Source organism: Penicillium malachiteum, assembly GCF_028827825.1.
Source record: "Penicillium malachiteum strain IBT 17515 chromosome Unknown utg000001l:1.0-8184562.0:1.0-8186909.0, whole genome shotgun sequence".
NCBI classification, from domain to species: domain Eukaryota; kingdom Fungi; phylum Ascomycota; class Eurotiomycetes; order Eurotiales; family Aspergillaceae; genus Penicillium; species Penicillium malachiteum.
In genome coordinates, this window is record NW_026643094.1 from 6,709,218 (window position 1) to 6,728,159 (window position 18,942).

Below are 18,942 nucleotides of genomic sequence, written 5' to 3' on the forward strand. Positions count from 1 at the left end.
AACAGACTTCTAGGATCAATAGTACCTGGCTGGGAGACACTGGGCCTTTTGAGAGAAAAGAATCAGAACAGTCTCCTTCGGTGCAATTTGTGATGTGAAGTATAAATTACCTTCCAATATTCGCTTCATTAAAATCATCGAAGGCCTCAGTGGCAGTGACTTCATCATCCGGAGTCTGCACAGTTCCATCGACTGTCATTATTGAACGGAGTTGTTGATGACCCTCCCCTAGGTCTGAGTCAGGGAATCCACTTGGAAGCCAAATCTGAGGTTCCTCCGTCCACTGATCTGAGAGCAGAGATTGATTACTCGGTGAAGTCATTTGTGGCTGCTCCGTTGTACTAGGTGCCACATGAGTAAGAGAAGTATGACGCTGTCGCAAATCTACCAATTCCCCCATCGGGGTTCTGGGATGTGTCAATGTTTGCAATGGTCTTTGCATCAAGATCACCGTCATGGAGACAGTCTCATAATCTTCACGATTGGCATTACGAGCTTTTGCGGCTTGTTCTATTTGCTTCGCATAGACGCAACTCCAATCAACCCACGGGAACATCTCTCGATGCTCATGAATTAGCCGGTTGACATGGGCCTGTCTGATCTCGGATAAAGCCTGATATTGATGTCCCGCAGAGAATTTGTCGGCTCGTCTGTGAACCTCCTCGCGCAGCTCTTCTTGAGAGAGATCCATTTCAATTCGCTCGACCTTCGTCCACGATGCCTCTTGGCCTGGAATTGGGTCTGCTTTGAAGAATTTATAGCATTTGTATGACACCGAGGGGATCTCAGGAGAACTGCCAGGCCCTGTGCTCAATTGGTCAGCTAAAGATATTCGCAAAACTTCTTCATTCTCTCAAGACAAGCATACCAGCCTGCAAATGATTCACAAAGTCCAAATTTGCATCCCTTGGACGGACGTCTTCAAGGCTATCATGGATCCCCCGAGAAGTCATCTTCCGTGTAAGAGAAGGTAAAGAGAAGATATTTAGAATGCGGGATCTCTTAATAGATGAAAAGCTGACCGATGATGTAGCTGTGACGCTATTTGATGATTCCAATTTGAGAGCACTTGATCCTTCTTGTACCAGTGACTGTACAAGCCTTCGTCATGTACACCCGAGCTGAAACGCCACCTTCTTATAGCCTCAGCCTCATTACGGCATCATAATCGTATAGAACCCGGGTAATGAGTCGGGCGCAAAGCTCCACGGCTAGGCATGTGTGGAGTACGCTGCAAGTCGCGACGCCCACTTATTGATACGTCAAATGAGAGAAGAATTCGTGATAAGTAGTAGGCTACCACGATTTCAAAGTGAACCAATCAAATCAAGATGCCTGCTATCCGTTCTCTGTAACAATGTGACACGAACACCCGGGTGAGATATAGAAAGGAGTTGGGACTGATTTTCGCCGTGACAGTAGGCCCCTCAACATTCTTACGTTTCCCAATCATGAGCCACCGCAGACTAGAAATTCGCCCATGAGTACATGTAAAATGCCGTCAGTTTCTGAGGTACCCGCTGAAAGCACAAAGAAGATACAGTATGCACCACTCCTAGAAAGAGCCAAGATAGATTGCAAAGTGCTTGGGAACTCCATAAAATTTAACGAATGATATCAAAGGAGTTTTGGCCTGATAAAGCCCTCGAACGCAGGGTGAATTTGGTGTGGAGATATTCTGTTTCACTTTAACGGACAAATCTCCGGAAAATCGTGGTCTGATTGGCTCCTGTCCGGGTTGCTATCATTTGATAGGCTTTCACTAGCCCCTGATGTAAAGCTCATTCCGTTTGCAAGAGTTCCACTCCGATTGGCGCCAGTCTGATCTGGAATCGTCTGATGGCCCATACCCTGTGTGGAGTCAGGCCAGGTTTTGCACGAAATTCAATGGAAAGGGGCCGGAAAAAATCAATTGGCGGGTTTCATTCTTTCACGACCCATATATGATTAAACTAACGCGTAGATACCAGACAAATCGCCATATGACTGGCTTTGATGGATGCGCAGGGGCAGACCCCGCGTCATCCGCTATTTTGATTGATTTGGAGGTAACCCGGCTTTGTCCGTCCGGCGGATATCATTTGGTGCAGATCGCATTTGCATCAACCAGACTTGAGCTTCAAATCTACGGCCAATCATTGGTTTGAATTGCTGGATGCGACACGTTCTACATCAAACAAACTGGTCCTAAGAATGTGGTTTATCTTGGTCTGAGGTAGTTTGGTCCTCGTGGCTAACGAATTCAATGTGTTTTCCACATTTCAGCGATGTAGAACCACTTTTATTACACTACCGGAATGATACAAAAGAAGCTCTATACGTCCGTTAACCTGGCTGTGAATCCCATATGAATTCAGAAATCACTAAACGGCCTAGCTCTGCTTTATGGGGTGTCAATTGAGTCTTGGTGTGTGACTGAAGAGTTGAGAATGAACAAAGCTACAGTACTCATAAAATCATGACTCTGATCCAGGAACGAATTCCTGTGGGAACTAGTTGACAGAGGAATCCAGAGAAAGGATTAAAATCACGAAGACTGTTCTAACTCAAAGCAAATGGTCAACTTTGAATGCGCTCTTTTTCGATCGTTTTTGGCGAATCTCTTTGTGCACCAAAGAGATTTGCCTAAAATGGAATAATCTTGGAGGAATTAAATCTGCAAGCATTTTATTGGCCTTGATCGCAAACACCTCTACATAAAAAACGCGGAGAAATTGTAATAAACAACATTTAGTTGGCGAACCTGGTCCTTTGGGCGTCGCCGATGTATTGAACGCCTTGAATATACATTTCGACTTAGATTTACTACTAGCAAGACAGCTCATTATCCACTGCAATCTACTGAGGTAGAACGGACTGTGATCACGGAGGCTGACACCTGCCAAAGTCCGGCTCTGAAAAGTGCAGGTTTGATCTGCAATAATCCGGATCTACTAGACGTCATGTTCCATGAATGGCGGTGTCAGTCTATTATAGTACTGTATGCTGAAAATACAGGATATCAGGGAGTACATCATCAGTGTGTGCAGAAAAATGAAGGAACCTACTATGTGGTATTAAGGCTTAGTGAAGAAGCACGGAATAAATCTCAACCAGCGATCATCAATCGCCCTCTCTGGACATAATCAGGGCCTCGTTTAAGCTCGAAGCAATCATTATGTCAGACGACGAATGATCATTGCTCGTGTATTTATAAGAGGAATATTATCAATCTTCCATATTAACTATACGGCTCTGGCAGATACGGTAATATAGAATCGGCTACTCGAGTTGAGCCTGTGCTTGCGACCTGATGCAGCTTGATGTGGGGCACGCTAAAAGTCGCGCTCACTATTCCCCACCGAGGAACTCCATTTCCTACCACCCTGTCACCCTCTTCTGATAGGCCCTCAACTCGTGGCCGAAGATCTGGTTTCATGAATGGGCGCCGTGCGGGTCCACTCGCACTAGATCGACTCACTATACCAGAAGTACGTGTCTCAATCTTCCAATATCGGACTGGCCTAGGCCGTGCATCTTCCAGATCACATCCTGCATTTCAACTACGGAGTACATGTCAGGAGATTTGGAATTTTCGATCCTCAATATTCAATCCTCCATTATTTGAGGGCCTGTGTCGCCGCCCTAACTCTTCATTAAGTGCTGAAAGTCCCAAGTGCAGCCTGCCTCTTTGCTTTCGCACAGATTTGATGCCTTTTGGAGTCACCTTTTTATGTAACCAAATTGGCCCCCATGGACTTCCAAACTGCTCAAGACTTGTTGACATCCCTACACACAGGTTCCCCTGTCATCCTTTTCCTTGTCCATGCAATATCATTTGTATGGAAAATCATCGGTTCATCTAGTCACAAAAACCAATGTGAATTGCAGAAAGTGGGCGCCGGACAGAGGGTTTTCCGAAATCGGGAGGACTCAACGCTCTGGGATTTCGCGTCAACAATTGTTTCAAGTGGCTCTCCCTTAGTTTGCTTGTCACCTTTGTGCTGGATGGAGCAGTATATGTAATCCACGTGATAGCTGCATGGTCTCAACACTGGTGGAGCGGACCGTCCCTAGTGGTACGCGTTTTGTCGCTCCCTCAACTTATCAGCATGAAGTCTAACTACACACTGATATACTTTATTGGAAGAACATCGACGACTTCAAGAGTTTAACGACTGCTTGGTAAGCGAGTGTGATACCTTAATGCAGTGTTTTGAAGAGCAAGGCTTGGTACTGCAGGATCGAAGACAAGCCGTACGCGCGCTTCAGAATGGTGTCATCTCGGCCTTGCATGCCAGCGACCCACAGCCCTTTCCTATCTATGGGCCTGAGCAAGATCCAGCGATGGTTCATGAGTCAAATGGACATGCTGGACGAGACGTGCAAATTTGAAGTGAACGGAATATGTCTGAATACTAAACAGAAGCCTGCGAAGTTTCTCTTTCCATCCCAGTTAGTCACCAGTGTTGATGAGTTCAGTTATTTGAATGAAAAGATTTCTCAATGCACCGCTGCCAAGAAGCTCTCAATTATATTCCTTTAGCTGGGGGCGGTATCTGGGCAGATTTACAGTGTGTATCTAACAAATTCTGAAATCAACTCCCAAAACTTATTTTTGGCGTGGACTGTCGTTTTCAATTACTTAGTAACCCCTCGTGGAGTCGTTCAAATCCGTCCTTCTTTTTATTTCACTTTGGCTATACATAATATATTAGGGACTGGTTCTATCTCTATCCAACGCCAACTGACGGATCTAGAATGAAGCCTTGTCTCTTTCTTAGGTGGCTATAGTGCCCTCATCGCCACTTGAGTTCTTCTTTAAATTATGTACGGCGATACGTAATAGAGGACAGAATCCTTGAGACCCTGCATCAAATGAGAGGTTTCATTTGCGTTTTTTATACAGTATACAGGTAAAAAGAAATTGAGAATCAAAAAAACATCAGATAACCTCGTATACACTATTAAGCTTTCACATCGGTTGTCTATACCCCAACATTAGGCCCTATCACTCCGACTTCGCCCCCCTCAATGGAGCCTTGTTTCCAATCGCTGATGATGCCAGTCAGTCTCGCTCGAGATGAGTGCAGAGCGTGATCAAAGAACCGAAGATGAGATAGCTGCTCATCGTGGCGACGCTGGAGCTTTTCTCTCTCAATTGTTAGATGCAGTCTCGCTTTTTCCAAAGACTGATTTGCCTGAGCTTGCTTTTTGCAGTCAACATGCTTCGACACACAAGATTCCCACAGGCGTCGATATATGCCCAGAATACGAGCCGCTTGGAAAGCGAGCTTTGGGTCCTTGCGATCGAGCTCCGCCAGTGCTTCAAGGGTAGGTCGCAAAGGCTCATTCGCGAGAGATTCCTTCGATGCCTAATCAGCCTGTGATTGTTAGTCGTGAATATCCGGGTCGGAAAATTGACTAACATACCATATGATCAAAGGGTTGTGGGGCAGGTTGAAGCCCGGTGGTGTCTTCTTGACTCGGAGTCTTTCCCGGGCCATGACCTTCTTTCCCGTCGCTTTTGGACATTTCCCTCGGGCTCTCCATGTCTCAGGGATTGTATGTGAATATGTTCGATGGATATTCTGGTTTGCAATCGATGTTTGCTCTTTTATATCAGATCTTATGGCGAACAGCGATTTGAAAGAGGTCTCTCGAGCCCAGTGGACTTGACTTCCTCTAATCACTCACAACTCATGTCACCTTTGACTCACAAGGCTGTTCAGGCTCAACAAATATTGGTGATATCACTCATAATGTGATCTTGTTAGAGAGTACACTCAGTGGACCCTTATACTCGGAGGCTGGATTTTTATGAGGTCCATGGCTGTCAATCTCTCACTTGTACAGCCCTCGTTGTTAACCTCTAACGTTGAGATACTAACCAGACGCACTTTTCATTCAACTTAGAACAAACACCATCGCGAGGTACTTAGTTTACCAACTCTAGAGAGTAAATCTCGTCAATTCTGTCTGTTGAATATTTTATGCCACTACAACCCTCGATCATTCGATAAATATATATCCGTCGCTTTGGGAGCTTACCAACACTAAGCTATCCGGTGCACTTAGGAAATGCTCAGGAATGCAACCATAGGAGGGGCCAAGTAGATATGGTCGAGTAGAGAGCAGAAAGGGACGTCCACGTCCCGAGTGTATAGTCTAAGTCCCTACTCCGTTGCGCTCACCGAAACCCACGGGTACCCATACCCATGGATTGGCGCACAGACGGAAGAACTCATTTTTGGGCGCGAGGTGGACCCACATGGAACTTCACCAGTCGGTGACATCTGTTGCCAAGGTTTGCAAAGCTGGGCACGATCATCAACCGAGCATGGCCTACATCTGTGACTCTACGTTATCAACAACGATCACCGAGTGGTGAAGCATCATAAGTCGTCAACAGATAGACGGTGGTCTACATTCAACATGCTTGCACACATTCTCAATTAAAGGATCTACATCAATGACATTTTCTCCAACAACCAGGGCGCTTTCAGTTGCGTAGATCGACGGCATCGACGGCAGCATGCAATGAACAGTTTTATCAACTCCAAGATTGAAGTGGTCTATCAATACAGGGCTACTCGAAATCAGCTTCATCCCCCTGTTTTCTTCGAAATTCTTCAAAGTCTTGGCCTGACCCATATATTTCTCAAACGAGTCTAGCTCAGTAATGATTGTCAAATTAGAAGCCAGCTAAGGGTTCAATTACACGAATGAAAGAACATAGTGAAACGGATTTCGAGCAGACCTGTATCTTATACTCGATCCATTAAGGCTAGTATAAATTAGATTATCTCATAATTCCTTTTATTGCCTGGCAAATCAACAAATATGGTCTTAGCAAACCAAGAAGAGATGTTTTGATGATTAGATCGGCGTTTCGACGATAGCAAATAATTTAATTGAATCTAAAGAGACAAATTTAAATATCGGACCGAATGCGAAATATGAACAAGATGACCAAGCCCTCTCACTAGCTGATGATACAAACAATATATCCCTTGGAAATAAGTTGGGAAAAACAAAACGAATACTCCCATGTCCCTCTTGGCCACATTTTTGTCAGGTAACCGATTAGTCACTGAATGGGAAATCTCCGACCAGTCGAGATGAATTTCCTCCTACATATTTGGGTAGAAAGTGCGTAATCAATTCAGAACAGGATATGGCCGCTGAATATCCAATGGCCATCCCTCTGGGGTGATTCGACCACGATAACCAGTGTCGAACACTGGACTCGCTGGATCCAGAGTGGCCACGTATAAATTCCGGCCCCCACGTTTTCTGTGTGTCAAGTAGTGGGCGTTCAGATTGTCACGTCGCAGGAACCTTCGATAGCAATAAGGTACCCAGCAGGCATAGGGCTTTACTCCAAGATGAACCACAGAGTGTCGCTCGAGGGCTTTCCGGCGTTTGAAGCGGCTACGACAGCCCGTAAAAGTGCAAGCAAACGGTTTGTGGGGAATCCCATCATGAGTCAGCTCGTGCGTATTCCTTGAAGCACCTGACATGTTGCGGTCGTTATCAAGCGAGCTTTGAGTAACCGACGGGGATTCATAAACGCACACACTGGATCCCCATTGGTCTCGAGTATTGCATCCTTGAAAGATGCTGCAACAGTAAAGGCCTGAGCTGGAGCAGGCTCCGAATACCTGATGCATATGGCCGAAACACTCTGGAGGCAGATGAGGCGCGACCAGCCCTAGTGGTGGATGGCAGTGTGCACTCCAGTCTGGGCAGGGTACATGTAAGACGCCTAGTCTACCTTGTTCGCAGTCCCTGGAGAGCGGACAGCTCATGCTCCAAGAACAGTGACCATGTAGATTGCCTCTTTCGTCCGATGTTGGATATCTCCTAAGTGGAAATGTCTCCACGGCAGGAAAACTGAATTCGGTACCTTCCACCGATGCTGGACTAGCATTGTCGGTCAAAAGAGTATTTCGCTGCGTTAAGACATCCTTGTCCTCGCATGTCTCGTGAAGCGATGGCGTAACTGCCATTGTGAGTCCATGTTGAGACTGCGCTGAATTCAGAATTCGCTGCATATTTCATTTGAATTATGTCGAACGAGTGATGTCGATAAGTGATATAGACCCGCAGTAAGATAACTTTCGAAAGGAGTTGATAGCCGCAGCTTGATTGGAACAATGATTAGATGCGATTGATATAGCATATGACGGCCAGGAATTTGAGTTTCGAACAATTTAGGTCTGTATTTATGAGCAGACCGAGGGTTGTCTGTCCTAAGCGTCGTCGCTTGGGGATTCACACACAACCGCCAGTTGACTGCTGGGCGTAGTGGCGTGACTTTTCATGTTGAATCAGGGACGTTGATTCAGCGGGGAAAGAGCGCCATTCGTAGACTTCCATATAGGGGCATCAGAACGACCATCGGTGAAGCAGCTGTAGGTCTATTTTGAGGTGGAAGTGGCTTGTGTCAACACGCCGACATGATTCAACAGTGTTTGTTGAACCTCTACGCATCTCGGCTTCAAAAGACGTCCGTTTTGTCAAGACCAAAGGTTACCAATCAAAAAGTCCACAGCCCGGTACAGTATCAAACGATCACCATGGATCGTAAAGACTTGGGGATTTCAATGACGCAACGACTCCGTTCACAAAGAAATAATATTTAACCAGTACCCTTGCCAATCGGATTTTGCCTGTCCTAGCTCATACTGCAGTGTTGTGCTGCTTTGAAAATCAAACCCATTCTAGCCTTCTGGACGTATGTATCCTTTGTCTTGTTTATCCTTGCCTCGGCACTCGCGTCGTGAGACAGCTGAAGATGTCTATTCACCACGGAAACGAAGCATTTGAAGTACAGTCATGGTGCAGTGACTACGAAGGAACAGGATCCTTTCAGACACGGTCTACTGCCTCCACAGAAGCCGCCGGCGAGCTCTCAGAGACAAGTGAGGATCTTTCGTATGTGATGTCTGATGGAGAGCCATCCAGGAGCCCGAGCAGCGCGTCAGGTCTTTCTGGGACAAACCACCTTCCTAGTGTCGAACAAGATGGTTCCTATTCCAATGAGGTGATTACGCGTAATAAAATGGACTGAGCTCAGCTGATCAAGTGCTAGGTCGGTCGTAAATGGCCCGTTAACACTATAGCGAAGCGGCTGGTGAATGAGGATGGCCATCTTGTCGAGCAGTACCTGGCTCTCTGGTGCTCTTGGGAGAGACGTACGCCTGCAATGATACGATCCCAGCAAGAGTGACCGTTCCACCGATCAGTCATGTAATAAGACAATAGGACAATTGTCTTTTCCGCTCTCCATATGAGCCCCGGGCAAGGAAATGTTGAATTTCAGGAGTTTTCCGGGCTGTCATTATGGTGATGCTTCCATTCAAGCTACCCACTAGCAAGAATTTCAAATAGAGGATCGAAATATACAAATTCTCTATGACAAGTGGCGACAAAGCTCAAATAGTCTTGATTTATAGCCATATACATAAGTGGCTTATATACCTTTATATTGATCTCTAGGATCATGTACTCCTGACCTTCTAGAGGACTGGTAAGGAAATGTACATCTGTGATTAACAGGATTAACTGTACAGTCATTCTCAAAATTGGCTTGACCAGTACACTCTTCGAATCTCTTTCTTGGCCCCACCGCCAAGGCCTTAGCGTCTATCGTTAACTGAGCCTACCCCATTAAGTTGCGGTCCGGTGTGATCTCCCCGAGCTTGCACGGTGACATTTAAACCATGGGGCCCCTCAACTTGATGCGTCCAGCCCAATAGATATTCCGCGCTAAAGGCTTGGCAGTGGGGCAGAGAAAGATAGTCGAAGAGTGTACTGGTCAAGCCGATTTCGAGAACGACTGTACAGTAGGTGTGTACTAGTCTCATATTTAGTTGGCTGAGAGGTTCCGTACAAAATGCGAAGGATACAGAGAACGCGTAGTAGGCAATGCCGCCAAGGGAGATAGAGTGGACGAAACGGAGTACGGAAATGGCTCTAAGCGTGGCCACACGGATAACCGAAAGTGGCAGCCCGGTATCACGCAAGTGGCATGAGAGACAGTGTCAAGTATCTCCTGTCGTATATGCTGAAACTTCCAGGACGCTGTTTCTATCCGAGGGATGAAGAACAGATGCTCGTCCACCACGCCTCTGGTAAATAGATCCAGCTGCGTAAGGCGAACTTCCAACCAGCCTATTTTCTCTGACAAGAAGGCTGAAATGTAGACGAAGATATCCTCGGACTTTGTCGAGAGAAGCAGTGGGCTCGGCCCCATCCACGGAAAGCATGATTGCTTTTGGTGTTGGAGTAGAATAAGCATTCCACAATGGGATCTTGCGCACGATGTGCCATGGTCTTTTCCGCATGCGAGCTTTCGGGCTTGGTCTCGTCAAACTCTGTCGCAAGACACGGAGGCGGTGCTGGTAGATCAGACTCTTCCCAGATCTGGTGGAGATCCAGATCAAAATCATTTTCTAATACGTTGTCAGCAAAGGTAGCTTGCAGAGGCAGGCCATACGAACCATTCCAAACATATTCCATGGTGGTGCTCAGGTGCTGGCAATTCGATCTCAGAGCTTGCATAAGAAATAATTTACAAGAGAAGAGAACTTGCATTATTTGTATGAAGGTTAAAAAGTCATTTTTGTGGGTTATTCTTTTTTGGTTTCGTTCTCATGGTTCAACGTTCAGCCTCACCAAACATTAATGAATCACCGCCACTGAAAATAACTTCGGTGATCAATCAACACATTACACATTTTGCTTCTGGATTCTATCCCGAGACCGAACAAAATGGTGTGGCCGCCTAGCCCTCTATATGTTGTCTTTTAACCTCATCTATGAGGCATCGAGAATCGCTGGTGTGAAGGGAGATGGGTATGTTACAAAGTCGGCTGAGCTACACACGCGCTCCCAGGAGCAAGAAATGCTTGATCCAGTAGTTTCAAAGCATACATATGTAAAGACCCATCATCTGTGGCAATTGCCTCATAAGTGACGGTTTATTCAGTCAAGCCCGCACATTGCTAGTTATACATCCCGACCTCACAAATCAGGCAGAAAACCAACATTGTAGCATTGTAGCACCCTCGTAAGCATGTATCGGGCTCCTGAAAGTGCTAAGTAGCAAGGCCTAACTGTCATTTTCGTCTCTCGCCCTATTCAGATGCTGGATTCTAGCAAAGTATTCTGACAATGCCTGTGAACTGTCTCCCAGGACCGGTGGCTTATCGCCGCATGGTGGGATTCAAACGGAATCGTCCAACATATTGCTTGTCATGATAAAGGGGTAAGCTGCTAGAATGTGCGCCCCGATTCAACACATAGCCCATGAAGTTAGTGAGGAGCTTGAGTTTCCTTAGATCAAAGTGCTCCTGGGACCTACATTGGTCAGGTTTATATGCGGGTCAATGAAAAACATATAAACGGAAGCTTTATTGCACTTTCCTTGTCGTTTTGACCCGTCATAAAACTTCCACAAATATCTACAGCGAATATGCTTCATCAACTCCCAGCCGCGCTGCTTTACCATATTTGTGCATATCTCGACAAGCCCTCCCTATTCAATCTATGCTTCTTCCATAGAAAAACATACGCAGTTATTACAACAGCACTTTGTCATTGTCTTGGCTCTGTGAGAATCCCGCCACTCTACCATGCTGTTTCACATCAGAGACTGGATATTGCAGAACGATGGATCCTTCAATATGGTGCGAGTTTAGACTCCGAGTACGGTGGAAAGTCAACTCTCCTTCTGGCTATTAAGCTGAGGTATCCACAAGCGGTGGCTTTGCTCCTCAAACACAAAGCACATGTTGGCTATTGCTGTGACTTCAGAGGCCGCGGTCTTCTTTCCATTGCGACTGCCTGTGGTACGGTCGCCATAGTCAGGCAGCTACTCCAGCAACCGGATATCGATGTCAATGATCGCTGCTCTGCCGGCATGACAGCAGTCATGTATGCTATAGAGCACCGCCAGTATGCTATTCTTCAACTACTATTATTGGATCCGCGAGTAGAGCTCAACGTGGAGAACAATGTTGGGCAAACCCCTCTGCATTTTGCTATTAGCAAGGAGGACTACTTGTCTGTTCAAATCCTGGTCCAGAACCAGCGGGTAAATGTGAACTACCCTAACTTCGGAGGCGACACCCCCCTATTGTTGGCTGCCCGGAAATTCAGTGATCATAACTCCACCAGACTCGTTGAGTCTCTCCTTCTCAATTCAGATCTCAACGTGAATTACCAGGACTTCAATGGTCGCACAGCTCTTTGGCATGCTGTAAGTGGTAGGAAAGAGAGATTGTTGCGACTTCTTTTACGCCAGAATGGTCTGAAGCTCAATACGGCTGATAGATCGGGCGTAGCGCCACTAGCTTGTGCAGCCGAGGCTCCGTTTTTCAGCGCTGCCTATCTCTTGTTGCAACAACCTGGCATACAGCTCAATGCACAGTCTCGACGAGTGATTCCCCCACTGTGGTGCGCATGCCGTGCAGGGCAGTACCAAATAGTTCGACTTCTTCTGCGACAAAAGTCAATCGATGTCAACCAAAAGAGCCCCACAGGGACGACTCCACTCCAGGTAGCCGTCATGTTTGGACATTCTTCCACTGTTTCCCTTCTTCTCCAACACGATTCTGTTTTAGTAAATGAGCCTGGCCCTCACAAATTTACTGCGTTGCTCTTCGCTTCGGCAAACGGGTTACGCGAAAGCGCTGAAAATCTATTGCGACATCCTGATACTGATTCTACCACAATTGATGACCAAGGACGCACGTCGCTCTGGTGGGCACAGCATGGAGGACATTCCGAAATTGTTCGACTTCTTTCCAGATAGGCTTTGCATGAAATGTATCTACGGTTGTCTTGAGTAGAGTTGGGTTTGGAGTATCGAGTACCAGAGCACGATAGGTCTATAAGGTTTTGTGTAGAGTTTATTTGATGCCTGGAAAAAACTTCTCTGATTCTCAATCTTACCCACCCATATAGTAAATTGCGTAAACATACTACAAGGCAATCTCAAAAAAGTTTCTTCTCGTGGTAGATTCTTTAGCACCCAAAGCAGTATCCGTTGTCTTCGATATTTTCAGGGGATGGAATCTGAGTTGGATTCCATACATTCCGCCAAATTAGAACTTTCTCTAACCATCATGGTCATGAATTTCTTATCATACCAAAGAAGAGTCTGAAAATCTATAGATATATACAGAATTCCCGGAAATCGGTGTCACCCCCTAAGTTATGGTGTTGCTTGTTCATACTCCTCCTAACCTAGCAACTGCAGTTACCTAAACCAGTTATAATGGCAAGAAAAGTCTATGCCTGGCAGCGTAAAGGAAAGCTGCCCCTGTCGGATAACATGGTCATAAACTCTTTAATTCTTGTCAAGGGCTAAAGGCCACGGCTAGCTAAATACAGACTTCGTTACGTATTTGTATCTCCTCGGTACAGCAGTTCCACCTCGTCGCGATAGGCTACATTTAGTGGGCTAACAACGCACCAGTGAGAATGCAGCTACGCTATCTGCCTTCCCTGCTTTTCTCGGCGTCCTGACGCTTATGCATTTCCATTTGTTTCCTCGTGCCCCTGCCCGTTATTATCTTCCCAGTGTTATCTCTGAAACTATATTCCCATATGTGTTCGTCTGGATCCTCTCGGGAAGGGAAATCTGGGGCCGCCCGAGGCGGCAGATGAGGATCGGTCGTATAACGCCACTTTTTCTCGATTGTACGGCGTGCGTCTGGTGTCATTGCTGTTATTTTGTGTGCATATTGCTCCTGCAGATGGAGTTGCTTCGAAGGACCCAGGACTTGCCGTAGTCGGGACACGAAGGAAGCTTGCATGGATATGCCCATACGTGTCCGGAAGGGAGGTCAGCATCAGCATTATCAACCTTATCATCGAATTCGGAAGGAATAGAAGGGATAGGATTTGAGGTAGTCATGCTTTGTTCGCCAGCTTGTCTTGCTGGAGGGTGGGGAGCAGTTTTCTGTTACGCTTTGATTTCACAGCGCGGGGTCAATGACTTACGACAACACGCACGGGAACCTCGAACGAAGATGATCATGTGACTTGCTTCAATGTATTCTTGGCGACAGCCAAAAGCACCCTACCATATACTGTAACATCTGTCAGGAAGTTTACATGTTTGATGCAGAACCTGTAATTTTACAGTATCATGTGATTAGGGTTTGAAAGAGTAAATCCATGTCAGAGACATGGAAGGCAATAACAGGCGGCACTGTACATATAGCCGGGCTTTCTCCGAGTCTAAATGCCCTTATCAACGGCGGGATGCTTGCGCTTACAATCGGATAAGCGTGTAAGCCACTTTTGACAAAGCAATTCATTGCCTTCGCTTTCGTATTGGCGCAATTTCCTGTATATCTCTCTGTCTATTGAACCTTTCTCGTTTGAATACTCTTCGACAATTGACGTCCTGAGAGCATCGCTAATATCTACCGAAGATGTCAACATCAAGACGGAAAGGTAACTTCAAATACTCACCATGGAGATACAAATCGACGGTCCACCATCTTTCAGCAGGTGCCAGCACCTTAAACCCTGCATGCAAGCGGTGTCGCCCATAGAGGCCTTGTAGTTGACCCTTTGAGAAGGATAAGAATGGTATATCCTTTCCAGAGCTCAAGAGAAGCGAGCGAGCAGGGGTACCAGCTCTATTCAGTGCTTCTGTCAGAGCCTCCTGGGACAAAGTTGCAGGTACATAGTTGGAGAGCTCGAAACGTCGACAGCGACTTTTGCGAAAAACATCGCATAATCTTTTCACATTATTTTCATCTACCCACTGGAATTTGACGCCCCAAATTCAATTTCCGAAATCTTCACCCGAGCAGTACCTTGGTATTTAAGTCTTCGCTCGTCAGACTGTTTGACTTCATCTTCAGTAAAAAAGGCGCGCCGCATCGCGGAATTTGTTAGAACCTCTTGAATTATCTTTGTTTTCTTATGTGATTATCCAGACAACATTGAAAGGGGCTTTCAAGGCATACGTCAGTTCTAGAGGGGTTCGGCTGGTCTTTTAAATAACAGACCTATCGCACAGGAAAATTCAAAAATCTATCTTCGTAGCAACAGATTGATTGTAGGGTTGCAAGGGTATCACTAATTAATTCGAAGTTTGATGTATGGCCCCGCTTTCAAACTAGCAGGGATCATTTCTAGGGTCGCAGACACGATAAATTGCTTTTTTGGCATCATGTGCTCTGTGCTTCGATTCTGTATGATAACTAACTTTCATCTCCTCCGTAGTATTCCTCAAATATTCCACGAACCGATGGGTTTGTTTTTATTTGAATCGATTATTTCCATGCATTGACACGCATTTTCGTGGAGACATTAGAGCCCTCCGATTGCTTTCTCTCTCTCCTCCCCTTGTTGTTTTTTTTTCTTCAAAAAATCGCAGGGATTATGCCCACCCCTAAAGCTGCCAATATGCCGCAGGGCGAAAACAAACGAGTCACCCATTTCGACATCCCTCGAGATAAGAGTCTTGATGACCAGCATTTGCCTACGGGTACAAAGGGAATCCATTTGGACCAGAATCGCATTCGACTAGAACGCGAACTGAAACGGGACAACGGCCCATCAACATTATCCAGAAAACGAAAAGAAACCTCAAACGATGACACCTTTACAGGTATCGTAAAGGCCCATAAAAAGACTGGAATAAGTACTCGGACCGAATCACCTTGGATCTACTTCAAGAAACTCTACAAGTGCGATCTTGCCGGAGAAATGACGGTCGTAGTAGATAAGTCCAAGCCGGGAGAACTTTATTTTCTCACAAGCTTCTCTGTGAATAAATTAGATAAGCTGAGTGAGCTTCTCCACCGCCTTATTTTCACTCAACACGAGAATATTGCCTCGGCGATGACATGCTTTGTTACAAAAGATGGATCATCAACGATTGCTGATTTTTATCCCTTGACACTTGGGAATATTGTGGCTTGTCAACATTATCCTGATGAGGAGCAGCTGAGTGCGATCTTGGCTCAAGTTGAGAAATAACCACCCTGTGTTGATTTCCCCTTTTCTGACCTCAATGGCAGGTTTTAAGTGGTCTTTCATTCATTATCTCTCGGGGTTTACATCATAACTCCCTGGAAAGCTCCAGTATCTTAATGGACACAAATAGAAATCTCAAGATTGGTAAGAATCAGGTTCAGAAAATCTCTTTCTACCACTCTAACAAGGGCTTTAGGCCGGCTCGACGAATGCGTTTCTCGATCAAAGGGCCAGTCTCAAAGGGCGGATATAAAATCTGTGGGGAACATAGTAATGTAATTGTTACAAAAATATGTGAAGGACGACGGCAAAGTTGGCATCGACAACTTGGACCGCTGGCCGTCTGATTCACTTCCAGTTTCTTTCCTCTCGGTGACAACTTCTGCCGACTCGATAAAAACTCTCATGAAGGTGTGTCTATCCGAAAGCTTTTTCTCAAAAGAATCCCCGCTCACTCTTGAGTCTTGAAGCACCCCCTCATAACCAAAATTCGTTTTCGTAAAGAGGTCCTAGTGTCTCTCGCGTGGTTTGCTCTGCATTCAACACGAACCTTTTGGTTATACACGCCATCGTAGATCTATATTTTGATTTTTTCCATTTTATAGTTTGACAGTTCCTTGCAAGGAGTAGTACCCATGTCTAGAACATATTGCACCTCCAAAGTGGTCTACCACAACTGAAGCCACTCTGTGCTTACTAGTAGCTTAATTCAAACTTGAAAGAATATACATTGATAGATGCAAGTGCCTTACTGGAGTACAATTGTGATACTCATAATTGTGTACAATATATTCCAGATGTCACTGCTACATTTCGTTGTCTCTTTCCTGAGCCCTTAAGTTACAATTGGTACTCAAGTTCTGCCATGCGAATATCCTGGTCCAGATGGCCACGGATGATATTCCGCAATCGATCTCGGACTTGGCCTACCGAAGAAACTTTCCTTTTGTTTAGTCTTGACATCTAGAAGAAAGGAAAGAATTTTACACTTACCCATTATAAGTAATTTGCCCTGGGTGTCCCTTATACGTGATGTCTTATCAATGTTCTCGCCAGACACCTCCCCGGAAATAATTGATGAATAATCAGGGACTCCTTGATAGAGGAATGCTCGTTCATGTCTTCCGAAAGGGATATCACGCAGTTTAGCACCCTCTCCAACATAAATTGATATGCTCAGAATCTATTGCCGTCGTTAGATATTGCGTCGGTGTAAATATAAAGCTCGACCCACGTAGCCGTTATCCAATACGTCATCATCTAGAAGGTCATTGAGTTGTTCCTGTACCGCAATTGCGGTTTCTGAATCATTAGCGTGGTTCATTCTTTTCACCGATTGATAGCATACCGCGATTTGGAACTTGCCACAGAAGATGCACTCGACGAACATGAGAAGTGCATGTGTTATAACCATGGATCAGCTTTTTCGCGTAAGGCAACACAGCTGAAAGACCAGCCTCATTCGCGACAAGAAGGACAGTTTCGTAGCTTTCAACAGGCTCGCTGAGCCCATGAGGACCACTATACACAGCTAGGCAGGAATATCCCCTAGGACCCGCATTCTGTACTTGGTGTGCAAGCGTAGCGGTCAGGCCTTTTCGTGGCTGGATCAAAAGCTCTATTGACGATTGTGGCTTTTGCGACCAGGATATGATGGTGAATGGATGCGTCTGCATCCAAGACCCCATAGTGGCTGAAGGAAGCCACAAATTGATATACTGACCGGCCTTTACTGTGACTGGCCTTGGCAAAAGTAGACGGATATTAAATAGGGCGCCCGCTTTTTCTCTGTCTTTGACCAAGTCGCAGTTGCTGCTTGATAAAATTGCTCGTGGACATCCATTTCCTGAAAATATACCATTCCGGTAAAGCAACTTTATGAGGTACGTACTTGAAGTGGTAGCAAAAAGACTGACTCCTATCAAAATATAAAGCTCCGGAAGTAAAGAGTCTTTTGGGATATGTCTCCAAATACCGTAAACACAGACTATTGTCAGACCTTGGTGTACTCGAATGAAGATTTCAAACGAAATTCGCCGCACGAGTGGGAGAGCCGTCAGACCAAGGGCCCCTAAGCAGCCTGCAGCCTGTTATTCGGCTAAGAATGAGTCTTTGCGCAGTTTAATTGACATAATCACTCACTATAATCACAAAAAGCTTGTCACCATCTGAGACTGAACTAGAGATTTTCATATCGGAGTATAAGGCACCGGCATGGAGAATGACTAGTCCTATAGCCATCCACCCTGAAGCTCGATGTATCTTCCGGTAGAGTGTCAATGAAAGCCCCAAAAGGTCTGCTGAATGGCTTAAATGGCCTGCTAGCAAGGGAAAGATCATGTTCACAATGGAAAGAGATCCAGCACGTCGCCCAACGCTTTCTAATGAAATTGTATGTGAGTTGTAGAAGAGTACGACAGAGTTCAAAGTCATGTAGACTAGATAGAAACAAACAACAATTCGTGACCACGGGCCGAAAAAATAATGGCGAGAAATGACGCAAGGATAGACCATATGGCGACAAAAAAAGGCTCGAAATGCGTCTCTCCAGTGCGAAGCCATGTTTAGGAGTCTATGCGTGATCAACAGCAGAAGTAAAGCACCCACGGTTATTGCATATATCGTAAGTGTGTCCATTGCCGAGGTGTTGAGATATTCAAATGAGCTGTCAGCGTAGATTAAGAGAAAAGACTTAATAGAATTAACATTCACACGTAGCAGGGGATATAAACAGGATTGACTCACTGATGAATATTGTTATGGAAAAAGACAAACAAAACTGAGCTTGCATTATGAAAAATAGAAGTCTTCCAAAAACAATAGGTGGAAAGCCATGGTTTCAAGAGGATCCTTTTCTAGTAATTGGAAATTTCCTGTTTGAATACCTTTTCAGAGTTTAGGCTATCTAATTTACAATTTCTGGGTCCCTTTCTTATTCTGCACACCATGAAA

The 18,942-nt window shown here is 45.5% G+C and overlaps 9 protein-coding genes across 9 annotated transcripts; 3 read left to right on the forward strand and 6 right to left on the reverse strand.

Annotated features, from left to right (window-relative positions):
- Positions 1 to 106: 106 nt before the first annotated feature.
- Positions 107 to 953, reverse strand: N7483_002495 (uncharacterized protein; the record flags this gene model as incomplete). The annotated part of the gene is made up of 2 exons (XM_057085932.1): positions 107 to 804; positions 869 to 953. 2 exons carry the CDS (start codon positions 951 to 953, stop codon positions 107 to 109), a joined length of 783 nt encoding a protein of 260 aa, XP_056952081.1.
- Positions 954 to 7,139: 6,186 nt separating this feature from the next.
- Positions 7,140 to 7,991, reverse strand: N7483_002496 (uncharacterized protein; the record flags this gene model as incomplete). The annotated part of the gene is made up of 1 exon (XM_057085933.1): positions 7,140 to 7,991. One exon carries the CDS (start codon positions 7,989 to 7,991, stop codon positions 7,140 to 7,142), a length of 852 nt encoding a protein of 283 aa, XP_056952082.1.
- Positions 7,992 to 8,779: 788 nt separating this feature from the next.
- On the forward strand, positions 8,780 to 9,214 carry N7483_002497 (uncharacterized protein; the record flags this gene model as incomplete). Its single annotated transcript, XM_057085934.1, has 2 exons — positions 8,780 to 9,028; positions 9,077 to 9,214. The coding sequence occupies 2 exons, from the start codon at positions 8,780 to 8,782 to the stop codon at positions 9,212 to 9,214; spliced, it is 387 nt and encodes a 128-aa protein (XP_056952083.1).
- A 944-nt stretch (positions 9,215 to 10,158) lies between these two features.
- N7483_002498 (uncharacterized protein) lies at positions 10,159 to 10,506 on the reverse strand (the record flags this gene model as incomplete). The annotated part of the gene is made up of 1 exon (XM_057085935.1): positions 10,159 to 10,506. One exon carries the CDS (start codon positions 10,504 to 10,506, stop codon positions 10,159 to 10,161), a length of 348 nt encoding a protein of 115 aa, XP_056952084.1.
- Positions 10,507 to 11,461: 955 nt separating this feature from the next.
- On the forward strand, positions 11,462 to 12,802 carry N7483_002499 (ankyrin repeat domain-containing protein; the record flags this gene model as incomplete). Its single annotated transcript, XM_057085936.1, has 1 exon — positions 11,462 to 12,802. One exon carries the CDS (start codon positions 11,462 to 11,464, stop codon positions 12,800 to 12,802), a length of 1,341 nt encoding a protein of 446 aa, XP_056952085.1.
- Positions 12,803 to 13,720: 918 nt separating this feature from the next.
- On the reverse strand, positions 13,721 to 14,032 carry N7483_002500 (uncharacterized protein; the record flags this gene model as incomplete). The annotated part of the gene is made up of 2 exons (XM_057085937.1): positions 13,721 to 13,932; positions 13,996 to 14,032. 2 exons carry the CDS (start codon positions 14,030 to 14,032, stop codon positions 13,721 to 13,723), a joined length of 249 nt encoding a protein of 82 aa, XP_056952086.1.
- Positions 14,033 to 14,235: 203 nt separating this feature from the next.
- On the reverse strand, positions 14,236 to 14,889 carry N7483_002501 (uncharacterized protein; the record flags this gene model as incomplete). Its single annotated transcript, XM_057085938.1, has 3 exons — positions 14,236 to 14,423; positions 14,473 to 14,744; positions 14,768 to 14,889. The coding sequence occupies 3 exons, from the start codon at positions 14,887 to 14,889 to the stop codon at positions 14,236 to 14,238; spliced, it is 582 nt and encodes a 193-aa protein (XP_056952087.1).
- Positions 14,890 to 15,417: 528 nt separating this feature from the next.
- N7483_002502 (uncharacterized protein) lies at positions 15,418 to 15,993 on the forward strand (the record flags this gene model as incomplete). The annotated part of the gene is made up of 1 exon (XM_057085939.1): positions 15,418 to 15,993. One exon carries the CDS (start codon positions 15,418 to 15,420, stop codon positions 15,991 to 15,993), a length of 576 nt encoding a protein of 191 aa, XP_056952088.1.
- An 837-nt stretch (positions 15,994 to 16,830) lies between these two features.
- Positions 16,831 to 18,655, reverse strand: N7483_002503 (ferric reductase family protein; the record flags this gene model as incomplete). Its single annotated transcript, XM_057085940.1, has 5 exons — positions 18,133 to 18,655; positions 17,352 to 18,077; positions 17,225 to 17,250; positions 16,984 to 17,165; positions 16,831 to 16,916 (listed from the first exon to the last, which is right to left on the reverse strand). Exons 1-5 carry the CDS (start codon positions 18,625 to 18,627, stop codon positions 16,831 to 16,833), a joined length of 1,515 nt encoding a protein of 504 aa, XP_056952089.1. The 5' UTR covers positions 18,628 to 18,655.
- Positions 18,656 to 18,942: the final 287 nt, after the last annotated feature.